The sequence below is a fragment of the Caretta caretta genome, chromosome 5 (assembly GCF_965140235.1).
Source record: "Caretta caretta isolate rCarCar2 chromosome 5, rCarCar1.hap1, whole genome shotgun sequence".
NCBI classification, from domain to species: Eukaryota; Metazoa; Chordata; order Testudines; family Cheloniidae; genus Caretta; species Caretta caretta.
Window position 1 is genome coordinate 71736637 of NC_134210.1, and position 24901 is coordinate 71761537.

Here is a 24901-nt window from a genome sequence, read left to right on the forward strand (position 1 = left end):
TTTGAATTGTTCTGCACCAGTGAAGTGCCTTCATAAATGAGATGTTTAGAGTGCACTCTTCAGGGAGAGGTAAGGAATGGCAAAGACCGAAAACTGACAATTTTTATATTAAAAATATTTTGAATGACCTAGATGCATCAGCTCTGAAAAGGACATGGAGGTTAAATATAATTACCCAGATTTTCCTATATTTAGGAAGAATCTGTGAGCTCTCTCACAGAACTTCCTCTAAATCCTTAACCATGCTGTTCCAATGGAGCTGTGCTGCTAGGGTCTTCCACACTGGCCTCTGCCCTTGGATCACCTCCCTCTAGGAATGGGAGGGTCCAGGTCCCAGAAAGGAAGAATGCCTGAGTTAATACTGACAGGTTTCAGAGTAACAGCCGTGTTAGTCTGTATTCGCAAAAAGAAAAGGAGTACTTGTGGCACCTTAGAGACTAACCAATTTATTTGAGCATGAGCTTTCGTGAGCTACAGCTCACTTCATCCGATGAGCTGTAGCTCACGAAAGCTCATGCTCAAATAAATTGGTTAGTCTCTAAGGTGCCACAAGTACTCCTTTTCTTTGAGTTAATACTGACTCATGGTATTAATGAAGGCTAGGAATCCCTGCAGCCTTGGGAAGGGGATGTCCCCTGCCAGCTCCACTTTCTCTTGGTCAAGCTAGTCCCATCACAAATTATAGTTCCCCAGCCAAAAGAAGGGCCTAACTCTGGGATCTAGAGGAGAAGAGTATACAAGTGGGGAATCACAGGCTGAACACATGCACACAAACCCAATGAGGATCTGACACTATCTGCCTCCTCTGACTGGATAGGCACAGAAGATGACTTAACTTGGTTCCAATTATGCGTGTGGCTTTTTTTTTTATCTCCACTAAACACCTCAAAGTGAGGATTTTTTAAAATCTGTTTTCACTATTTAATCCTTTTTTCCCCAAATAACTTATTTGTTTAGACAAAGCTCAGTGTTCTGAATGGGTTGTAAATGCTGCAGAGGAAAATTGAGTTTCTATTAACATTTGTTTTTGATTAACTTTGTTGATCATAGGTTTCTGAACTTTGGTTTCAATCACATCTAAATATTAGGCCTACTTTTATCTGCACATCCCTTTAAGCTTGCTGTATGTATCATAATTAAGCTTCCTGTAGTTCTCGATCACTTATGGTATGCTACTTGCTATACTTGTCACTGAAAATTATAAAAAAATTAAAATATATTCACTGCATCTACCACACAACTAAAGTAAACCCTAATCAAACAAACTACATACCCTTTAAGCATTTGTAGTGTTGCATGGGTAACTACGTAGTTTTCCCTAAAGCAAAAGATGCATAGAAAATGCTCAGGGTCAAACTAAGATATTTAGGCACCTAAAGATGTAGCTAGGTATCCAATGGAATTGTCAGAAGAGCCTAAGGCATCTACCTCCTCTGTCTAAAAACTTATTCAAAGCCATATGAGGACTAGGCTGAGACTGGAGTTCGGGTTTCTGCTTGTTGGTTACCCAAGTTCTTGAGATTTACATTTAAAAAAAAAACCCAAAATATTTATGTTTGCAGAGCATTTTAGTGTGGTTAGTTACTCCAATTTTCAATTCAGAGAATGTCCGGTCATTTAACATGGGGAAAAGCTATAAACTGCCACATTGGATATGGAAGGAGCTGATAAAGGCAGATGTAGAATTTAACCTCAACAAATTTGAGGATATAATCCAAAAGAAAAATATAGAGGGTGGAGGAGAGAATTAAAAATGTTACTGAGTGATTTTTGTTTTAATTGAACTGTGGGGAAAAATGGGTTAGAGTTTCCAATAGTAACCAAAAAACCCAATCTACAGTAGATGCAGGTTTAGATACATAAATACATTTCTGTTTTTAAAAGCTAGATTGCACAAAGGAATAATGGATGGATGTCTTGGCGTTTTGTGCTTTGATTAACATTGGCCTGATCCATGATGAATTAAAACCATGGAAAGACCCGTGACATCAATAGGCTCTGAGCAGCTATAAATGCATTCCTACTAAATATTTAGAATCTTGACATAACTACTGTATTTAAGAAGTCTTTTAGTCATAGATAAGACTAATATTTAGGAAATGCCAACAACATAGGAATTTGCTAATGTGACTCTTTAGATCTCAAATAAGAGCTCAATTTTTAAGTGATACCTAATTTAATATTCCTTTGGGGAATTCCACTCTGAGCCTTAATAAAGACTGTTTAAAATGTCATTTTGGATTTAACTAAAATGTATAAAAAGTAGAAACTTCCACATACAGATTCTCAATCTTTTAAAGGAGCACCTTAAAAATAAAAAAGCATACACTGTAAAATTCTATTTTCAATGAGATGTTGGCAGCACAGGTGGTCTGAACTTGCAAAATGAGTACCCATCCACTCCCCCTGTTTCAGTGAGAGTTTAGGTCACTCAGTATTTACCAGAGTTGAGCCCCAATTTTGAGCTATCTTCCTTGGAAGCAGATGACTTTGTATGTTCAGTCTTTACACTGTACATTTTCAGAGCTCAGCAGGGAGCACAAACCCACATGTTGAGCCAGGGATGTATGCATACCCCCTAGGCAGCACCTGCTAACCTAATCAAAGCTTTGATACAATACAGGAAGGAGGAACAGATGGTTGCAAGACATGTATGGAAATCTAGGTCAATAGCTGATTGTTTTCAGTGTCTTTCTGAGGTCAGAGTAAAAGTTTGCCAGGGTACTAGCCATGGCAGTATCTACTGCGGACTGAGGAAGCATCCCTCGCAGTTCAGTCTGGATGAAGCCTGTCAAAAGACTTTGGTCAGGACGATCCTTAAGAGGGACACAGAACCAGCCACAGGGGTGATTAAATCCACGGACAAAATTAGGTCTCACCTCTCCATAGTCTAGACTTATACCTAATTTAAAAAAAAAGTTACAAAAGTCAGTAAGATTGGATCAGGAAGCCATGTTTCTTGTCATATGTACACAGTTGCAGGTCTAGTTCTGTTCTTGGATCCATGGGCACATCTCTCATTGACATCCTACAGCAGAAAATACAGCCCTTTGCATAAATGTTCTCCACTATATAGTTAGCCAACAGACCCAAAATAAAGATTTTGTTTGCAGGAGGGAGGGGAAGTAGAAGAGGTGTGAAAGAAATAAAGGGTCTGAAAGAGCAAATACAAGGTAAGAGTCTCTTCTTATGGATATTACAAGTAGTGACAGGCACACTTCAGAGACGCTTGGATCAATAGCCAAGATTTGGATTCTAGTTTTAATGCACAGAGGCTGCCCATTCTTCATTCAAACCATCTCTCACTGGACAAGCAATAACTTTACACCAGAGTGGACTCCCATTTATAAGCAAGTTCTATTTCCACTCCATCTGATTTACTATGTAGCTTTGGGCATATCACAGTTTCTCTGTCAATTTTCACATGCATAATATGGTGATACTTGCTTAACATGCAGGAATGTTGTGTGGCTTGGCTAATGTTTGTGTGTGGCTTTGAATATGTAAAGTGCTATACAGGAGCACTCTAGTATATTTGGAATAGTCTACTAAAAGTATCTTGTAAAGCCTTTAAAAGTTCCAGTTTTAAAGGAGCTCAGAACAGCATATGCACTTAACTATATGGTAATCAGTTTCAAAATAAGAAAAAGGTAGTGGCCAATGACATCTTACCACATGTTAGAAGCCCCTCTTCATACTGAGTAGTGTAAGAGAAGTCAACAAACTCTCTTGGGGAAATGATGTTCCACAGCTGGCCAGCAGTGGTGTAGCGCATTACACAGCAATTCTTCAGGAGGATAGCAAAACAATGAACCATGTATCACCAAAGTCAACTTTTTAATGTTCATAAGAAGCTAGCATTTTCAACAAAAAATAAGCTTTTACTTATATCCCACCTTCCCTTCTAAGCTACCCATTTTACAGATGGCTACCGTAAAGTGTAGATTAAAGGGTAATCTTCAAAAGTGTCCAACATTAGGCCTTAAGTGCCTAAAATTTAGAGGTGTTGAGCAACTGCAAGTAAAGACAACAGAAGCTGAGTGTCCTTGGCCTAAGTTAAGCTCTAGATGTCTAAAATTGGACACGCAAAAGTTTTGTGAATAAAACCCAGGAGTCTTTCACTAACTACTAGGCTGCTCTGCAAAGTGCTTTTGATTCACCACGCTAGTAATAAAGTAGAATGCAGTAATCTTCAAAAAAAATTCTAAAGAGGATACTAATGTTCTATGTATTAAACATTAAGTAAAATAGTTCACTGTAAGGATCTAACTTAAAGCCAGGAAAATTGAATGTAAAAAGTGATCGATGTATAAACCAAAGGCTTTGAAGTGCTGTACTGAATGTCCCCAGTGATCAGGACAAGACTAACAGTCAGCACGTGATGAACTTCACACCTATCTTTTTGGTAAGTCCTGACCCACCACAGTCACTATTCAGGTTCCAAGCACCAAATCCTGATGGCATACTGGAGCCAGCCTACAGGGAACAGGTGACTTGGTAGTTTTGTCAAAACTATGCATCATTTTGCAATGTTAAAAAAAAAAAAGCTACATCCCACAGAATGAATGCAGTCTTTAGAGCTTTATATCTTTTAAAGTAAAAGAGACATTAATTCCCTCAGAACATGGATTTTTACTGGAAGATATCAGAGCATAACCTACTAAATCTTATCCTTTGATCCTTAATTTCAGCAATGGTGGAATTCTGTCCCAATTCAACAAGCTACTAAAAAGACGATTACATACAGGAGCATATATGTGAGATAAAATGTACAGACATGTGCATGGATTAACTTCTCAGGCTATATCACCATAAGATGATGCACTTGCTGTGATGTACTGTAGAATACATATTTACATCCACACAAATACATGTTCTATTTAGAAGTCTAGAAGACAAATTTTTACCTCTTCAAACTTTTCAACAATGTCCATTGTAGTCATTAAGTTGTCCCAATCTAGTCTAGAAGGTCCAGGACGAATGTGATCTACTACTCTGTTGGTAATGTCTTCTATAACTCCTTGAGCTTTGTAGCTGTTTAAAATATGAAATCCTTTATGCTTTCCACTTACTATACACACATTATCTGAAGATAAAAACTAAACAATTCTATCAGAAAAGTTCAGGTACAGGAAAAGACTTATTCAATCATCCAGTCCTTTCCCTTGCAGTAACTGGTATTTTAAGAGAGAGGTTCTTAAGCTACATTCTGTATTTCTCAAATTGCAAACCCTCTTCTCAGTCCATGTGATATGACTCCTTAGCTTTTTAAAATTTATTTTAAGGCCAATAAGCTGATGTACTCCCATTCATGCCGTCTCTTTTTGACACCTACAGTGAGGCCATTTTCTGCAATACATCACTACTGTATTTCTCACTGCATGGGTAAATGGAGAGGTAGAGCAAAACACATCCTCTATCTCTAAAACAGCTTGTCAATTTGCTGTTCCTCTCCAATGAGGAGCAGGAGAGTCAGCTAGGGAAAAGAGGAGGGACAAGGAAAAGTAAAGGGGATGGTAGTGAAGGGGAAGGCAAAGAAGAAACGCAGAAACGAAAAACAAAAGGGATGAGGAGGAGTCAAATCTCCATAAATCACAAATAAATGGTAATTTTCACTGAGAATGAGCAATCACAATATGCTTTGGTAGCCAATACCAAATAGATCTTAGTTTACACCACACATTCAAAAGTCATCTGAAACTGTTTTAGTAGGTTCCTGGAAGCTTTCACCAAGTTACCTGATCCCATCCCTGCCAAGAAACCCACATACACAACTCTTCCCAACCATAGGACGGCTTCTTAACCCATTGTGGGTTCCATGGTAAATGAGATTACCAGGATTATGCAAGGTGAGCTGTCAAATGCAAGTGCCAGCAAGTCTGGACTTAGAGTTCTTAGAAAAGTCATCTGCAAGTCAGAGCACTAAGGATTAAATCTTGCCCCATTTGATGTCAATGGGAGTTTTACCATTTATATCCAAGGAGCAAGAATTTCACCGAGTCTTCATTGACAGTTGCATGTCTTGTTATAGACAATATACAAGATGCAGGCATTAAAATGTCAAACTCTAAGATAAGTATTATAGGGACTAATTCTATACTGACAAGGTGATGGACTGGATGCTCTAATGGGTTTTTCCACAGCCCCCATTTCCAACTTCTATTAAGTCTTAGTCCCACAAACTTACTTATCTAGTATGAAGGTAAACTTACAGGTATCCACTGAATTCTTCTGATGGCTTCCGCCACACAGTTGCATCTTTCTAGAAAACAAAGTGGAAGAATACCATATTTATTATGTCCACTTCTAAAGTGTGCATCAATTTTAGATCTGGGAAATTCTACATGTTTTTAGGCATGAAAACATATCTATTTGTTTTTTTTTACCAACAACATGCAAATGCACTCTTTCAAATGAGCTGTTTCTCAGTATCAAGTGTTGGAAATCTGTCAGAAATAGCGCTATCCTAAAGTTCAGTGCTTTGCTGGATCAGGGCCTAAAAATAGGTTCAGCACAAGTCTGTATCCCCCTACATTATTATTAAAACACAATCAGGTTTAGCCATGAAATTATTGCATTGAATACTTTGTGTGAAACTTGTTAGCAATGACACCAGGAAAAAGTAACAATGTACTACCATATAAAGAAAAGGAGTACTTGTGGCACCTTAGAGACAACATTTAGCAAGAAACCATATGTAAGACTAGTCAATGCAGCAATATCACACAAATGGTTTACAGTTACATAAATGCGAAGTTTGTTTCCTAACCCAGGAAAAAGATTGGAGTGTGTCTCAGCAAAAGAAACTTAAGCTGAATCCCCACTGCATTACTAGCTTGAGCTTCAATAGCACTCCAGCTCCATCCCTCTCCCCCACAATGGCCAACTAGCTCGAGTTTAAAGCCCCACATGACTTAAGTTACAGATTTGTATGTGTGGAAGGGATTTGGGTTGGGGTAACAGTTCAGTTATACCTCGAGCTAACTATGCTGTGAAGATATACCCTTAAAACTACACGATATTCGTGTCTAAGGGCAGGTCTACACCATCCAAAGATTCAAGTTGGCTGAACTTAAAATCAGTTATGCCTAACAGGTTTAAAAACTTTTTTCCTGATCTGTGTGGACTAGGTAAAATCATGTTATGCATGTCTGTGTTCTAGGTCTCAGTCTTCAGATGCACCCAAGTCAACTGCCGGGCAGAACTGGGGTTGGACGTAACCACAACAAAAAGCCTCAGGTGGATGGACACACTGTAAAGAACACATTTCAAATTAGTATTGGGTACATGGAGACATACATCTCTTTAGATGTTTTTTAAAAAGTGAGTCACTTATTCTGTAACAGTGGGTTCTCCCTGAATTATCACCACTCCTATGTTACACTGCATCTTCTGCTTCCAAGGAAACTTGAAATGACCTACATATTTTAGACAGACTTTAGTGAACTCCATTCTGAGCTAATCTCTTTCTAAAATCATAGAAATCTAGGGCTGGAAGGGACCCTGAGAAGTCATCAAGTCCAGCCTCCCATGCTGTTGCAGGACAAAGTAAACCTAGACCATCCCTGTTCTTAAAAACCTCCAATGGTGGGGATTCCATAGTCTCCATTGGAACCCTATTCCAGAGCGTAAGTACCCTTCTAGTTAGAAAGTTTTTCCTAATATGTAACCTAAATCTCCCTTGTTGCAGATTAAGTCCATTACGACTCGTCCTACCTTCAGCGGACACTGAGAACAATTGAACACAGTCCTCTTTGTAACAGCCCTTAACATATTTGAAGTCTTATCAGGTCTCCCTTCCTCCCCCAGTCTTTTCTCAAGACTAAACATTCCCAGTCTTTTTATCCTTTCCTCAGAAGAGAGGCTTTCTAAACATATCACTTCTGTTGCTCTTCTTTGAACTCCCTCCAATTTGTCCACTTCTTTTCTAAAGTGAGACACCCAGAACTGGACACAGTACTCCTGCTGAGGACTCCTCAGTACCAAGTACAGCAATACAATTACCTCCCGGGTCTTACATAGGATATGCCTGTTAATACATCCCAGAATATTAGCCTTTTTTGCAACTGCACCACAGTTAACTCACATTTGTGATCCACGACAGCCCCCAGATCCTTTCAGCAGTACTACTACCTACTGAGTTATGCCCAATTTTATAGTTGTGCATTTGATTTGTTTTTTTTTTCCTTCCTTCCTTTATTGAATTTCATCTCATTAAATTAGGACAAATTCTCCAATTTGTCAGGGGTTGTTTTGAATTCTAATCCTGACCTCCAAAATGTTTGCAAACACTCCTGCCTTGGAGTCATCTTCAGATTTTATAAGCATACACTCCACTCCATTATCCAAGTCATTAATAAAAATATTGAATAGTATTAGATCCAGGACAGACCACTGCAGGACCCCACTAGAGTTTGACACAGTAACACCACATTCTCTAAAAGACACAGTAAGAATGAAAAGTATAAAACTATGCTTAGGTGTCTTGGAGCTATCAGGAGGGACTTGTTTTCAGACTGGGGATCACTGTATAAATACTCAGGGTGAACCTCCCAGAGAGAGTAAAAATGCCACACAGTAACCACACCCAGAGTCATGTGGCTTTGTTGGGCAGTTGAACTCTGAGCTTCTTTTGGGTAGTGGAATAACTTCACAAAAGGAAAGTAGATGCCCAGACCCACCTGTCCAGGCCTTGGTGAACAGCCTTGCACTAAGTTTCCCCGTGTGTAAAATTTAGAGATTAGAGTGGTCAGAGGAAACTGAAGCTATGAGACTTGAGGCCCAAGAAAGAGACAGAGCTGGTGCAAGACATCTGCTTCTGCGGTCAGCGTAGACATCAGCACAGAGGTCCCTTCTCTGAGGTTTCTCCAAAAAGGGAGTTGTCTACGCGATGTTTGTTACTACTCCTGTTTTAAGAAATAGGATTATTTACATTTTGTAAATTAGCAGATTACATTAGGAAAATGTGATTCTGTGTCACCAATATCTGCTTGAAAACAGACCACAAAGGCCCAAAAAGCTGCTACTGCATAGCAAGTGGCAAAAATACTAACTTACACCTGTTCCTACCAATTTGATAAACTTGCACTAAACAAATCAGAACACATTCCTAATCTTAAAAGAAAGAAGTAGAAATGTTTGAATCAGATCGTTCCAAGGGAAGTCCACACTTTTATAAAGGAAAACTTGGAGAACTGTTTCTAGTGCGAAATACCTTCCCAACTATGGATACAAGTAAAGACATAAAACATTTCTGCTCAAGCCTCGGACCCCAAAAGGTCAATATTAGGACTCAAAGCAGACAAGCAAGAGTGGAGCTGACCTGGGTCCTTTGCTGTACAGAGAATTCCATCTGAAAGCAATGCATAACAAACTACCATTATTTAGGTGTGTGAGAAGAAGGGGAAAATATGACTTACTAACCATCTGATAAAAACAGTAGTACAATTACATAAGTTGTAGTAACTGGATCATTTACCATTTTCTTAGCAATTCGCCATTCACCATCTTCAATGCTGTGGTACTGGATTAGAGTATTTTTCAGCTTTGTTGCCAGAGAAGCTGCGTCTGGAAGGATTTCCATTCTTTTTTCACCTGTATAGAAATTTACAATTTAAGTTCAAGATCAGCCATTAAGAAGGCTTAGTTTCTTTCTAAGCTAACCACTGTCTGACATCTGGAACCACCAGTTTAAGGGCAGGAACACTCAGGAAAACTAAAACTGAATTAAAGGATTAAGCTAAAGTGAACTAAGACCACCTCTGCATGAGCATCCATATAGGCGTACACTGCATTTTAAAGTCACACTTTGAGTAAAGTTAAGCCAATTTAGCTAGTGTCCAAACACATGCCCTAAGACACTTTTCCAAAGAGTAAAAGAACAGCTGAATCCTTTTCCCCTGAAGTCAATGGGAGTTTTGTCATTGACTTCAGCAGGAACAGGCTCTAAATTGGAAGGACATTTGCAAATTAATGGTATCTTGAACATATCAAATCACTGAAGGCCAAAGTATGTCATTACTTTAGCCACTCTCATACATACATGTATATTATACACCTGCACCACACACATGCTTAAGTATGGCTCAGGAACTGCTGTAAATGTAAGTTAATGGTGATCACCCACAATATACATGGTCTAGTGAAAAAAAGCCCTACACAATAATACCTAATGGAAAAAGCAGATCCTGTGGAATTTCAAGACTGACAATTAAGACAACTACTATTTTATAGATACTAAACAGACCTGGGAAGCCAGGCCTATAAACTAGGAGTCTTTTAGTAAATTGGTGAAGGCTATATTTAAAAGCAAATGGACAAATCCACAAAGGGGATTTGAGCTTAGCATTGCAGCACCTAACTTTAGGCAACTTGCCACCCAGTGGAATCCACAACCCAAGTTAGGTGCCCAGGCTCCCTATACAACATATGAGGGAGAACTAGGCCCTAAAAATGGGAATTCACAGAAGCCAGTATGCTGAGCAGGGAGCTGCCTAAACTAGCCAGTAGGAAGTGTTCAGGCAAGGGATTTAAATGCCTAACTCAGAAGCATCAGGAATCAGTTGCGAACCCTTCCCTGGAGATGGGTAACAGCCCTCACCTAGGAGGTAGGAGACCTGAGTTCAAGTCCCTGCTCTGATTCAGGCAGAGTGGAGATTTGAACCTGAATCTCCTACCTCCTGGGTGAGTGCTCTAACTATTGGGTATAAAGAGAACACTATTGCCAGTGTTTTATTGCAATTAGGTGTTCTCCAAGAATGCCTACCAGATTGGGTCCCACAGACAAGACAAGCAGGGGAACGTGTAGTTCAAGGATCCCACTGAGGCTTAGGGATAAGCTAGATGCTGAGGCAGCTTTGTGCCTACCCACCAGCAGAAATGTAGGATTTTACCAGGAGAAACTTAAGCATATAAGGCCTTTAGGGTTAGATGGCAGCTGAGCAAGGGTTTTGAGGATGGACATTTTGGACCTAAGCACCTAAAGTGACAATAAGACACCTAAATCCTTCTGTGGATGTAGCCCATAACTAATTTTATTAGCTAACTCTTGCATTTGAAATTAAATATTTGACAATTAATCTTTATTTAAAAAAAAATCCCATTCCTAAGTAAAATACAACTACTTTATACAAAACTACAGCCATTCAGAGAAGATCCACTCTATTCTTCTTACATAAAGGATTGCTGTAAAATGAAGAAAAAAAAAACCCTTAAGTCCTCAAGTTATTAGTAGCATTTTAGATTAATTTTAAAAGTTTTTAAAATTAAGTGTGGTTAGCCATTTACTATCTTAAACATGGAGCCCTAATGCTTTGTGTAATCCCATTTAAATCAATGGGAAAGCCAATGGTAGGACCTGACCCTGCCATTGCAAATGAACTATTAGCTTGGGCTATGAAACCAGAGAGATCCGTTTAATTTCTCTTTGCTATCTGGCTAGCTTCTCTTTCTACTTTTCATGCACTAGCACAATGCTTTGTTTGGGTTCAATATCCTGCAGTGGAATATTTTTCTAATTGATTTATTTTTAGTTTTTAATTTGTGGAAAAATGGATTCATATTAGGTTGTTATTAAACTACAACTCCTAGGGTTAAACTGGTTAGTCTCGAGTAGGGTGTGCATGGAAGGTGAAAATAGCAAGGGAGGAAGAGTGTTCCCTCCATTCCTCAAACTCTTGAGCAGGGAGTCAGTTATAAACAAGATGGAAACCAGAGGTACAGCTCCCAAATTGGTGCCAGTGGTAGCACTAATTTCTTCACGAGACCCAAACTCTCCAACTAACCTTACAAATGGTGGCAGACCTGCCCATTCAGTAAATTTACCCTAGAGGAATTTTAGCTGAGGAAGCCAGAAATCTCACAGGGCTCCTACTGCTCCACACTTCACAATCTTAATACCTACACTCCCCCCTAAATTAACTGTCTAATTTACATAGCTCTCAATGCAGCCAGAGCAGCGGCCTGTAGTCAAGAGAACTTTTATCACTGCAATTTTGTAAGCTTTTTTAAAATAAAACTACCTAAAATTAACCAGAGGGGAAATAAATACTGCATCATACCTGCATCCTCCACCACCACCCTTGGGAAAAAAAAAAATCTCACCATACTTCCCATTTCTAAAAGACCACAAAAATAAATGGGTTTTGCAACACACCTTATAGACCAATAGATGTAGACTACTTAAATCAAAGATAGGGAGTTTAGTTCCAAAGATGGCATATTAAGATATTCTGTTATTACTTATAAGCAATTACTATTGACAAATACCACGCCACTGACATATGTATGTCTCCTCTCAGGAACAGAAGTTGATCCAATAAAAGATGCACCTTAGAGACTCACCAATTTATTTAAGCATAAGCTTTCGTGAGCTACAGCTCACTTCATGGGATGCATCTGATGAAGGGAACTGTAGCTCAGGAAAGCTTGTACTCAAATAAATTGGTTAGTCTCTAAGGTGCCACAAGTCCTCCTTTTCTTTTTGCGAATACAGACTAACGTGGCTGCTACTCTGAAACCAATAAAAGATAACTCACCCATCTTGGTTCACTAATATGCAGTGAATGACATCCAGAGAACATATAAAAAGATCAACGTTTTACTACCCCAAAGAAGAGATTAAATAGCGCTCACTGTATGTACCACAGCATCATTAAGAGGAAATCAGAAACATTTCCAATTAATGAACTCAACTTTAAGCATCACTAAAGCGGGGGAGGGAGGGGACACAGCGCCGAAGTATTGTTTAAGCCAGCGAGCAGGGCTGGGCCCACGCTGCGGCGGCTGCCTCTGAGGGAGAGGTAACGGCTACACGCCGCGCTCAGCCCCGGGACAGGCGCCTCTGAAGCGCGGCCGCCCGAGCAGCGGCACCAGCGGAGGGCTGATGTGCGCTAATTGCTGCGGGGCTGGGCAGGGTTATCCGGGTCCCAGCTGGGAAACCTTTGCCCAAGGAGCCGGGCTCCCGCGGCTGCTTGAGGGGGGGCGCTGAGCCCGGAGCCCCGTCCAGTGCCTCAGCCGGGCCCGCCCCTAGAGCGCTGCCGCTTCCGCTCCCCCGGCCGCTCCGGGCCGAGCGGCCCCGCCACGCAGCATCGCCCGGCCCCTGCCCAGGCTCCCGAGCGGCAGGCGGCGGCTCCGGACTTTGCGCTGGAGCCGGTGCCCGCCGGCAGGGCCCTGGCCCGAGCCCCGCCGTTCCCTCTCGGGGCCCCGCGCAGGCTGCGGGAGGGGCCGCCCCTTACTCACCTGGGCCCCGTGGGCAAGGGGCTGCCGCGCTCCCCGCCTGGCACCGCACCCGCCGCCGCGCTGTGCCAGGTGCGGCTGAGCCTCCTCAGCCGGCCGAGCAGCCGACACCGGCAGCCAATGAGCGCCCAGCCGGCTTCCCCGGCGCAGCCAATCACAGGGCGGGCCGGCCCGTCTCATGTCGCCGGCCTGAGCGGATGATGCAGCCTCGGAATTAGGACCTGGGGCGGGAAGAAAAGAGACCGATTCCCGCCTGCCTGCCAGCACTTCCTCCCTTTCGGCGAGGGGAGATGGGCGGAGTCTCGGATGCATGTGGCCGACCTTCGACTGACATATGAGCGACCTTATTGGCCGAGATGGTGGCAGGTGGGCCTTCTAGTTGGCTGCTGCTGGGACGGGTGTTGGGCATTGTGCAGTGATTGGCCAGTGGGAGTGGAATGATGGGGTGGGGTGGGGCTGAAGTGTAGGAATGGGTGGCTGGGCATGCGGTGTGGTTTCTGTACCCTCTTGAACCTGTGTCCCCGAGCCTGCTGCTAGGGGGCTTGATATTTATCAACATGCCACATACACAAGTGGGCTTCTTTCACCTCAAGCAATCAAATGCACGAAATAGAGCCTGATCACAGATACATTGTCCCTTTTGCAAACTTGCAGATCAGAGTGAGCTGGTCCAGGGCTTTGATAGCAATATGGCTAGTGTGGCTCTCACCTCTGGGACCTTTAAAGGCCTTGCTATCTCAAGAAAATTAAGAAAGGTATTCCATAACTTTAGAGAAAAATCTGCACAAATAGGATCTGACTAGGTCTGTATCAGCCAGTCAACCTACCAACATCTGTCAGTTTCCTGGTGACAGGCACCCAGAACTTTTAAGCAAATTGATCAACAGGCAGATTGCAATGCCAGTGTATTTTTAGCCAGAAAAAGTGTGTTACACCTTTTTAAAAAAAATTAGTACCATAGTATTCTGTTATATTAATTTAGCTTGCTCCGTTAACACTTTTGAGGTAATTTTACCGACACCAAACTTGAAGTGTTAATATTCCTTGGTTGAAATCTGATACGGTGTGGTATAATGGAGGATTATCAATTGTCCTGATAAAAGAATATGTCTTCTGCTTACTATTCAGTTTTGGGGTTAAGGAATCTTGTTGGATTCCCTTCTACTCTTGGAGGCTCAGCTGTGGCCTAACCTGCTATTTTAGATGCACTGGGTAAAGAAAGTATGACTTGTTTTCTTTTTGATGCAGAACTGGCTAGTATCTCTGCCTTTGTCAACTCACGATTACACTAATGGAATTCTCTGTGTGGCCTTAAAGCACTTGGAAACTTAAGTTAGTGCAGAGTGCAGCCCCCTGCTTATTAAATGGTGATTCACAAAGAGAGCGAGTCATACTGCTGCAGTTGCGGTTGACAACATGACTCAAGCTTAAAGAGGGGACTGGTAGCAGGTGATTTTCTTAAAGGGGATCCTCAAATCTGGAATTTGTCTCTGCTCTTCTTCCCACTTCTTCAGTCCAACTGAAGCTGATTTTGATAACCTTCAAGGCAAAGCCCTTTTTGAGGAGTGATGTGAGTGTGTTGTGTGATATTCTGTAGTATATTTTGAGAGCTAGCAGTGCCTTGGATGAACAAGTCATTATCAGTTTACATTTTTAGCCTTGGTCTCATATATGGTACCTGACCCCCGCTGCAGAGTTGTGGTATGCCGTTTCCCTTCAGGGGTCTGAGAGTATACTCTGTGTACCATGAGCTTGGAGGCAAACACTGCAGGTACTCCAAGCACTAAGTTCTACAGGCTGTAGACTTCAGTGGGTTCTGATACTCACACACTGAGTAACAGAGGATTGCTTTGCTAAAGCAGATAAAATAGAGGATGCAAATACCCTAGATACAATTGCTTTTACCAGTTACGTGAACTGAGGAAAACAGTTCCTAACCTAACTCCTAAAAGGTACAATAAGTAAGGGGTATAATGAGAGAGTCTTGGTGTAACTCTTACACACCTCTTCCTGTTGTCATAAATATAAAGGGAAGGGTAAACCCCTTTGAAATCCCTCCTGGCCAGGGGAAAGCTCCTCTCACCTGTAAAGGGTTAAGAAGCTAAAGGTAACCTCGCTGGCACCTGACCAAAATGACCAATGAGGAGACAAGATACTTTCAAAAGCTGGGAGGAGGGAGAGAAACAAAGGGTCTGTGTCTGTCTGTATGCTGGTTTCTGCCAGGGATAGACCAGGAATGGAGTCTTAGAACTTTTAGTAAGTAATCTAGCTAGGTATGTGTTAGATTATGATTTCTTTAAATGGCTGAGAAAAGAATTGTGCTGAATAGAATAACTATTTCTGTCTGTGTATCTTTTTTGTAACTTAAGGTTTTGCCTAGAGGGGTTCTCTATGTTTTGGAATCTAATTACCCTGTAAGATATCTACCATCCTGATTTTACAGGGGGGATTTCTTTATTTCTATTTACTTCTATTTTTTATTAAAAGTCTTCTTGTAAAAAACTGAATGCTTTTTCATTGTTCTCAGATCCAAGGGTTTGGGTCTGTGGTCACCTATGCAAATTGGTGAGGCTTTTTATCCAACATTTCCCAGGAAAGGGGGGGTGCAAGTGTTGGGAGGATTGTTCATTGTTCTTAAGATCCAAGGGTCTGGGTCTGTAGTCACCTAGGCAAATTGGTGAGGCTTTTTACCAAACCTTGTCCAGGAAGTGGGGTGCAAGGTTTTGGGAAGTATTTTGGGGGGAAGGACGCGTCCAAACAGCTCTTCCCCAGTAACCAGTATTAGTTTGGTGGTGGTAGCGGCCAGTCCAAGGATAACGGGTGTAATATTTTGTACCTTGGGGAAGTTTTGACCTAAGCTGGTAAAGATAAGCTTAGGAGGTTTTTCATGCAGGTCCCCACATCTGTACCCTAGAGTTCAGAGTGGGGGAGGAACCTTGACACCTGTATCCTGCTACCTTGTATCCTCCTGCAGTAGCAATTGCTAGCCCTCTTCTAGCAACAGGGCCCAAATCCTCAAGGGTCTTGGGTATTGCACTGCTGCATGTTGCAGTACCTAACATTTAGGCACCTTACCCCACAGTGATATCCATAAACCCTGAGTTAGGTACCGAGGCTCCCGATACAAAGCATGGGGAATAATAATCACCGATGACCTGGACCCACAAAAGCCAGCACCCTAGTAGGGAACTGCCTAAGCTAGCCCATAGCAGATGAAGAGGAGGGTGGTGGTGGTGTCCTAAACCCCACCCCTCTCAGGAAGTTAGAAGCCTAAGTGCAGGCTGGAGAGAGGCATCTATTTTCACTTGGGATCCACAGCTCTGAATCCTGTCCTGGAGTCAGGCACCTCATCCATTTATTGGAAGAATGGTGCTGGTGAATGCCGAAATGCACACAAAAAAAGCCAATGGGAGGAGCAGTAGGAAGCGGGATCCCCTTATAACTTTTAGCCCAGTGATGAGGATACTCACACAGGAGGTCAGAGACCCAGGTTCAGCTCCCCTCTCTGCCAGATGAGAAGAAGGAATTTGAATAGGAGTTTCCCATCTCTCAGGTGAGTGACCTAATCACTGGCCTATGGGACATTTGGGGTGAAGGAGTCTCGGTGTCTACTGTTTAAGCTGTCCCCATGTATCAATAATTAAATATGCAATGGTCCTTTTGTGGAGTTAGGTATGTTCAGAGCACACCTGCCGGATCAGGTCCTGCAGGTGAGATAGGCAGAGCAATGTTCAGTTTCAGCTGCTTTGAGGCACCCACTGCAACTTAGGCATGCGATAGGAGCCCAGGCACCTAGACTGCGGTAGCAGTTTACATACCCTCAGGCAGAGACTTAGTGTACTTTAACATTGGGAATTTAGGTGTCTCCAGGGTTAGGTAGTAGCTTAGCAGGGGTTTTGAGGATATCATCAAAGCAAATCCCAAAAGGTTATAGGCTTCCTAAAAGATCAAGTGCCACCTGGATCAATCTCTTGCTAGGTCCTTAAGATGGTCTAGATGTTCAGTCTATGTCGATAATTGGCACTCACTGCATCACTGAAGCTTTTGGCAACCATGTGGCTGACAACTGTGTAGTGGCATTTCTTGGTAAATGTGCTTTGTAATTCATTGATCTTCTATCCTAATAATATGTCCATACCAACAAAAGCTCTAAAACTGAACCAGTGCTGCTGGTGGTGTTTGCTTGGTTTGGCTACAAATATTTTCAGTCTTCTTAAGCGTATGCACAAAGTGTCCTGCCATTTGATAGCAACATCATCAGCCAGATGAACAGCCAATAGCTGCTGTCAAAGTAAGTCAGTGGGTACTTGTCAACGATATGCAGCATAGTTTGAAGTTGACCTCAGCTACATCATGGGTCATTAGAGAAACCCCATTTGAAGAGATTGGTCACACAGTTGCCCTGTTCTGTTCAAAACCGGTTCAGGGATGACTACAGGTTCCCTGGCAGGTCAAAACCTGGTAGGCAGGTGGTTGGGTCGGTGATGAGAGAGTGATTGATGACTGTCATCGCTGACTACTCGTTACGCCAAACGGATTCTACAGTCATGTCCTGTGGTGGCATAAGTGACCATAAAGGGCAGATGGTTGAAGAGGTCTGTGTACAAAGGCAGGTCTTCTAGATCTTGGCCAGCATCATAATGGAGTCCCCTCACGGCAAATATGGGGCGATGCTATGTAACTAAGTATTGGCAGCCACAGCAACGGAGTGGCACGTAAAGTTCCAGTAACAATGTGCATAGCTTTGTTAAGCTGTACATCAATCAGCCTCATTTGAGACAAGTGACACCAGACAAGAGCACAGTATTCCGCTGTTGAATAGCAGAGAGTAAGGGCTGATGTTCTAAGGGTCTGGGCGCTTGCACCCCAGATTGAGCCAGCCAGTCTTCTGACAGGTTGTTCTGAGTGCTAACTTTGGCTGCTGCTTCTTCAAGTGGTTCTGGTACATCAGTGACCTATCCGATATCATGCTGAGGTAAACCGAGTTTGCGTCATGCTGCAGACTTTGGCCGTTTAAGAAAATATTTAACTTGTGGCTTGTGCTTGCATTGTGCAGATGAAATACGCCAGAAACCATCTTGCAAAAGCTCGTCTTTAAACGCCATCAACTACAATAGTCTGCCATAAGCTTCATATCATCATTCAGGACCTTATCAATTTCTGAGAAGGACTGAGCTGGATAGCTGCAGCAGATGTCATTGACATAAATAAACTTGCATGAGAGTGTTACTGGCAAGTCATTGATGTACACATTGAACAGTATTGGTGAAAGAACCGAACCTTGAGGAAGACTGCTGATCTGACACTTCCAAGAACGGCAATGATCGCCCATGTGTACTCTGAACTGCCTGTTTTAGAGGAAAAGCTCTACTATTTGACCACCTAATGCAGGGCAACTCAAGAGAATTACACAAAAAGCCTGTGTGCCAAACTGTGTCATAAGCGATGGACACATCCAGGAAGATGGGTTCCTGTCTTCAGATTTTGTTGAAAACCATTTCAATAAAGATGGTCAAGGCTAAGATTTAATCACAGGTGCTGCATCCTTTTCTTAACCCTGCCTGCTTAACCTGCAAAACATCATCCAACTCCGGACAAGCTGTAAGATATGTATGTATCACAGGAAGGAATGGAGCCTGTGATTCTATTGTTAGATATTATATAATGAAATATGGTATAACTGGCCCTGTAATGATGGCTTGGAACTTTTTGACATAATGAACATGTTCATTCATTCCTTTATAAAATCTTCCAGATCCTGACTGATTCAGCAACCACTTCTAAAGTTTTGTGAAAATTAAGATGAATGTTTAAGTTTTTTTTTAAAAATCCCTAAAATTGGTAAATGACTTTAATATGAAGAAAAGACTCAGATTCACTAAAAAGGAGACAGTTTAATACTGAACTAGCCACAGACCAAACTGTTAAATTAAATATGTAGTGTTTCTGTATAAATATCCCCTGTGTAAATGTATTAAAATACTTTAATTCATTAAAATGTTTCCCATAAATTAAAAAATGGAGAGGGTGCATAACAGAACCAAAAAAAATTCAAGGGCTTAACAAATGCCTTACAGTGAGTGTGTTAAAGCAGTGGTTCTCAACCAGGGGAGCAGGGACCCCTGCGGGGGCCGCGAACAAGTTTCAGGGGGTTCGCCAAAATAAACCTGAAATCAGGGCTGGCAATAGTCTCGCTGGTGCCCAGGGCAGAAAGCTGAAGCCCAAGCCCCATCACTGGGGACTGAAGCTGAAGCCTGAGCAACTTAGCTTCACATGGCTCCCTGTGTCATGGGGCCCCAGGCACTTGCCCTGCTTACTACCCCCTAACTCTGGCCCTGGCTTTGAATCTACTGAATATGCAGCAAAACAGTTGTTGTGGCACAGGTGGGCCTTGGCGTTTCTATAGCATGTTGAGGGGGGAGCCTCAGAAAGAAAAAGGTTGAGAACCCCTGTTTTAAAGAGCTCAATCCATTTAATATATCTACAAAGATTGAGAGATGAGTTGATTACAGTGTCTAAGTACCATCATGGGAAGAAAATACCGGTGTCTTTAATCTAGTGGAGAAAGATGCAGCAAGAACCAATGGCTGGAGCTGGAACCAGACAATTTCAAATTGGAAATAGGACACACGTTTTTAACAGTGAGGGTGATAAATCACTGGAACAACCCACCAAGGGGGGTGGTGGATTCTCCATCTGTTGGTGTCTTCAAATCAGGACTAGATCACTTCCAGAAAGATATGCTTTAGCCAAACACAAGTTATTGGGTTCAATACAAAGGTAACTGGGTGACATTTACTATTCTGTGATATACAAGAAGTCAGATTAAATTATCTATTGGTCCTTTCTGGCCTTAAACTCTAAACTCTATGAATATATAAACACTATATTTAATTCACATTTGAAGGCTTTCATTGTGTGTTACGAACGTTATACATCAGAACAATACACTGATCTTATTAAGGTCAAATATTTATTTTTGTGTTTGTACAGCACCTAGACCAGTGATTCTCAACCGGGGGTACGTGTACCTCTAGGGGTACACAGAGGTCTTCCCTGGGGTACATCAACTCATCTAGCTCTTTGCCTAGTTTTGTAACAGTGGCTTTTACAACAGTGATTTCAAAAATCATTAGGGAAGTCCATACAAACTAAAATTTCATACAGCCGATGATTTGTTTATACTTCTCTATGTACTATATATTGAAATGTAAGTACAATTTTTGTATTCCAATTGGTTTATTTTATAATTATACAGTACAAAAGAGAAAGTAAGCAATTTTTCAGTAATAGTGTGCTGTGATACTTTTGTATTTTTATGTCTGATTTTGTAAACAAATAGATTTTAAGTGAGGTGAAACAGATTCCTGAAAGGGGTACAGTAGCCTGGAAAGTTTGAGAGACACTGACCTAGACAATGGGGCCCTGATCCATGATTGGGGCACTTAGGTGCTACTTCAATACTAATAATAATACTTCAATCTCAAACCTTGAGAAAATAACTTGATAGATCAGATTTTTCTTTAAAGGCACAATGATAATTTTCTCAAAGTTTGACCACTAGTTTATGCAGTGTGTCTAAAGTTTTATTTACCTAAAGACAATATTGCATGCAGAGACATGAACCCAACTGTTGGAACTTTCTTTACCTAACAAAGCCCTGGTCTACACTAGGACTTTAGGTCGAATTTAGCAGAGTTAAATCGATGTAAACCTGCACCTGTCCACACGATGAAGCCCTTTATTTCGACTTAAAGGGCTCTTAAAATCGATTTCCTTACTCCACCCCTGACAAGTGCGTTAGCGCTTAAATCGGCCTTGCCGGGTCGAATTTGGGGTACTGTGGACACAATTCGACAGTATGGGCCTCCGGGAGCTATCCCAGAGTGCTCCATTGTGACTGCTCTGGACAGCACTCTCAACTCAAATGCACGATTGTTTGCCGTTGCTCTGATGCAGGGAGGGGCGACTGATGACACGGCTTACAGGGTTGGCTTACAGGGAGGGTGGCTTTACATCAAGGAGTATTTCAGGCAGGACTTCACGGAGGGTTCCAATAAGAAATGGTGCACCTAAGTTATTGTTCTTATTGGAACAAGGAGGTTAGTCTGGCCTCTGATTGATACATGGCTAGATTTACCTCGCTGCACCTTCTCTGTGAGTGACTGCAGTGTGACCTAGAGAAATGAGTCCCCTAGACGGGGGGCGGGGGGGTTTGTAAATGAGTACAAAACAAATCTGGTCTATTTCTTGTTTTGATCCACTCCATCTATCTTTTACATCTTTGGCTGGCAGCAGAAGATGCAGAAGGACTGCATGCCATCCACATCTCATGGCTGCTCGGCAGAAGATGGTACAATAGGACTGCTAGCCATCCTCATCTCTTGCCTGCCCGGCAGAAGACGATGCAATAGGACTGCTAGCAATCCGTATCACCTGCCTGCTCACCATAAGATGGTTCAATAGGACTGACTGCAGGACTAAAGAGAATGACTTGATCAAGTCACTCCAAATTTAGTCCCTGTGCCCATGTCTGCCCAGGCGCTCCTGATTGACCTCACACAGGCAACCAGGAGCACCTCGGACATGACGATGACGGCTACCAGTCCTATTACACCATCTGCTGCCACAAGGCAATGGGTTGCTGCTGCTGTGTAGCAATGGAGTACCGCGTCTGCCAGCACCCAGGAGACATAGGGTGACGGTTACCTGAGCGGGCTCCATGCTTGCCGTGGTATGGCGTCTGCACAGGTAACTCAGGAAAAAAGGCACAAAACGATTGTCTGCCCTTGCTTTCACGGAGGGAGGGAGGGAACGGGGGCCTGACGATATGTACCCAGAACCACCCGCGACAATGTTTTAGCCCCATCAGGCATTGGGATCTCAACCCAGAATTCCAATGGGCAGCGGAGACTGCGGGAACTGTGGGATAGCTACCCACAGTGCAACACTCCAGAAGTCGACTCTAGGCTCGGTACTGTGGAAGCACTCCGCCGAGTTAATTGCACTTAATGCACTTAGAGCATTTTCTGTGGGGACACACACACTCGAATATATAAAACCGATTTCTAAAATAAAAGACTTCTATAAATTCGACCTAATTTCGTCGTGTAGACATACCCTTAAAAATTTGTAAATTTCTTATTTGAATGATTGTTGAAATTGCTTCTCAACTGTTTGTATTATAGAATTTACGAAAAGTAATTTTCAGATGTTTTAAACTCAAAGAACTGTACTGATAAATTTAATTATGGAAGTAACAACGTTATTGTAGTGTACAAGACATAATAGACTTAATTCAGCTTTGGTGAAGGCAAGTACATCCCCATTTGCATTCAGTAGGCTCAGTCCTGCAAGGAACTGAGCACTCTGGTCATAGTCCAGAAAAGTACTTGAGGGCCATAGTGCTCAACTCATGGGAGGCCTGAGACCAGTGGGAATTGTTCCTGTCCCACTAAGGCTGAATCTGGCCTACTATGTGATATATCTTAAATTAGCTTTCCACTTGAAAGAACAGAAATCAATTTGGAGTCCTTAAGTTTACAGCCCTTACTTTTATTTAATATTAATTGTAATAAAATTTTGGCCTGATATCGCATTTTAAAAGGAAGTCCTCATTTCCTGGATTAACTGAACTGTGTAGAAAGTTAGGGATGAGCCAGAGTCAAAATGAAAATGGTAATATTTTTAATTTTGAAAAAATCGGTTTATAAAAACGTGTCTGGAATTTCATTGAGCATTTATGTAATTTTATTCTGTTAAGCAAATTCTGTGCTTCAACTTATCCAACTAATCTACTCCCCACCAGCATTTGTAGTGTGCATGCTGAGTAAAATGTTCTTAACAGAACAATCTTTTTGGATACAAATAAGCGTGGTAAAATACATCACATTTGCTCAACACTGTCCTTATCTTCAGCAAGATTGGTTGTTTGTATTCATTTGGTTGTGTAAAGAAGGAGAGCAAGTGTCTCTCTCTTCAGCATAAAAATTAAGAATAGATCTTTAGAATTGAGACTAAGGCTTGAAAACCGAAATGTCTATTGAAGGTTAGGGCTCTGAGGCTTACTGTAGTCCAACTGCTTTACCAACTAATCAATAGCCACAGCTAATATGAAAGGCTGCTTCCCCCTGCCCCCCCCCCCCCCCCCCCGCCCGTGTTCAGCTTTGTTAACAGAGGTATCAACCTCATAGAAGCAATATGTAAAACTTTTACAAAATCACAGGCATCAGATAACTTTTTTTCAAAAGTTCAAGATTTAGTGGCTATTGGCAAGCCTTACTCTTCTGAGCCTTTGCATGCTCCCATTAATTGATGGAATGACAAAAGTAACATCACTTACCATGTCCTTACTCTGCTTTTTGAGAAGGAAAATTAAATACATTACCACCATATGCACTCAGCCAAAATAAGCAGCACTTTTTTGCTAATGATAAAAATGTTCTTTTCCTGGAGAACAAACTATCAGAGTATGGTAGCTCTAGGTGATACCTCAAGCTCTCCAATTCAGGAATATTTTATAGTTGTTTTAATACCTTCTTTAATCTTTTTTCAGTGATTAGTACCATTTATTATGCTGCCCTTGTGACATTTTAAATAATATTTTACAATAGAATCCAAGAAAAATAAATGTTCTGTGGAAGCAAAATTTTTCTGAGGTGTTAGCTTTCAGACAATTGTGATTTTTATCCTAAAAGCAACATTAAAATCTGCTAGTACCTAAACTTTGCCGATGTTTTCTTTTTTATCTTTTCTGATTGCTCACCTTTTATAAATGTATTATTGTGCCCTGTGTCATTTTGTAGAACTGCATTTTCATGCCACTTATTAACAGCTGATGGGAAACCTAATAAAATGTTTTTATGTTTCATAATCTTTTGAAAATGAGTTAATTTTCAGTTATGAGAAAAAGGTAGAGAACACTCCTTGCAAAACACATAGAGGCACATCCTGAAAGGTGTGGAATATCTGCAGCTCCCACTGACACCAACCTTCATCCAAAAAACCCCTCTAATTCTCTAGCCCAAGAACCTTCTATCTAGCATAGAAATCATGAGCTTGTATCAAAGGAGTAAATTTTCAAAAAGGCTGAGGCCTGGCCTCCCTTTTTACACACGTATTTTGCAACTGGAAAATGAATTGCAAATGAAACTCTGAATACTCGAACCTCTAACCACCTGATCTGCATGATACACAGATTTGCTCCTTTAATTCAGCTGTAGGAAAAAGAGCACGTGCAAATTGCACCTGCAAAAGGGAGACTGCTGTTTTAGTCCAATGTGTTTCTAGACCTATGCACACAACAGATCACACCATGTAACTCAGTGGTCTCCAACCGTTTTATGCACAAGATCACTTTTTGAATTTAAACGCAACCCAGGATCTACCCAGCCCCAAGGCCCAGCTCCTTCCCCAAAGCCCCGCCCCACCTACTCCATTCCCCCTCCCTCCATTGCTCACTCTCCTCCACCCTCACTCACTTTCACCGGGCTGGGGCAGGTGGTTGGGGTTCGGGAGGTAGTACAGGCTCTGGGATGGGGCTGGAATGTGAGAGGGGGCTCCAGGCTGAGCCTGGGGCAGGAGGTTGGGGTGCAGGAGGGGTGTGGGGTGCAGGCTCTGGGAGGGAGTTTGGGTGCATGAGGGGACTCCGGACTGGGGCATAGTG

The 24901-nt window shown here is 41.9% G+C and overlaps 1 protein-coding gene and 1 long non-coding RNA gene across 3 annotated transcripts; one reads left to right on the forward strand and one right to left on the reverse strand.

Moving 5' to 3' along the window:
- Positions 1–496: 496 nt before the first annotated feature.
- STARD4 (StAR related lipid transfer domain containing 4) lies at positions 497–13334 on the reverse strand. 2 transcript variants are annotated; one of them, XM_048851754.2, is made up of 6 exons: positions 13240–13334; positions 9479–9594; positions 6213–6262; positions 4908–5034; positions 3673–3787; positions 497–2902 (listed from the first exon to the last, which is right to left on the reverse strand). In XM_048851754.2, the coding sequence occupies exons 2-6, from the start codon at positions 9581–9583 to the stop codon at positions 2667–2669; spliced, it is 633 nt and encodes a 210-aa protein (XP_048707711.2). In that variant the 5' UTR covers positions 9584–9594; positions 13240–13334; the 3' UTR covers positions 497–2666. The 2 variants fall into 2 exon arrangements, with proteins under 2 accessions (XP_048707711.2, XP_048707712.2); XM_048851755.2 differs by lacking the exons at positions 9479–9594; positions 13240–13334 and adding an exon at positions 8682–8901.
- LOC125637373 (uncharacterized) lies at positions 13174–24109 on the forward strand. Its single transcript, XR_007356920.2, has 2 exons — positions 13174–13602; positions 18293–24109. It is a non-coding gene; the product is annotated as an uncharacterized LOC125637373 (long non-coding RNA).
- The last annotated feature ends 792 nt before the right edge of the window (positions 24110–24901 follow it).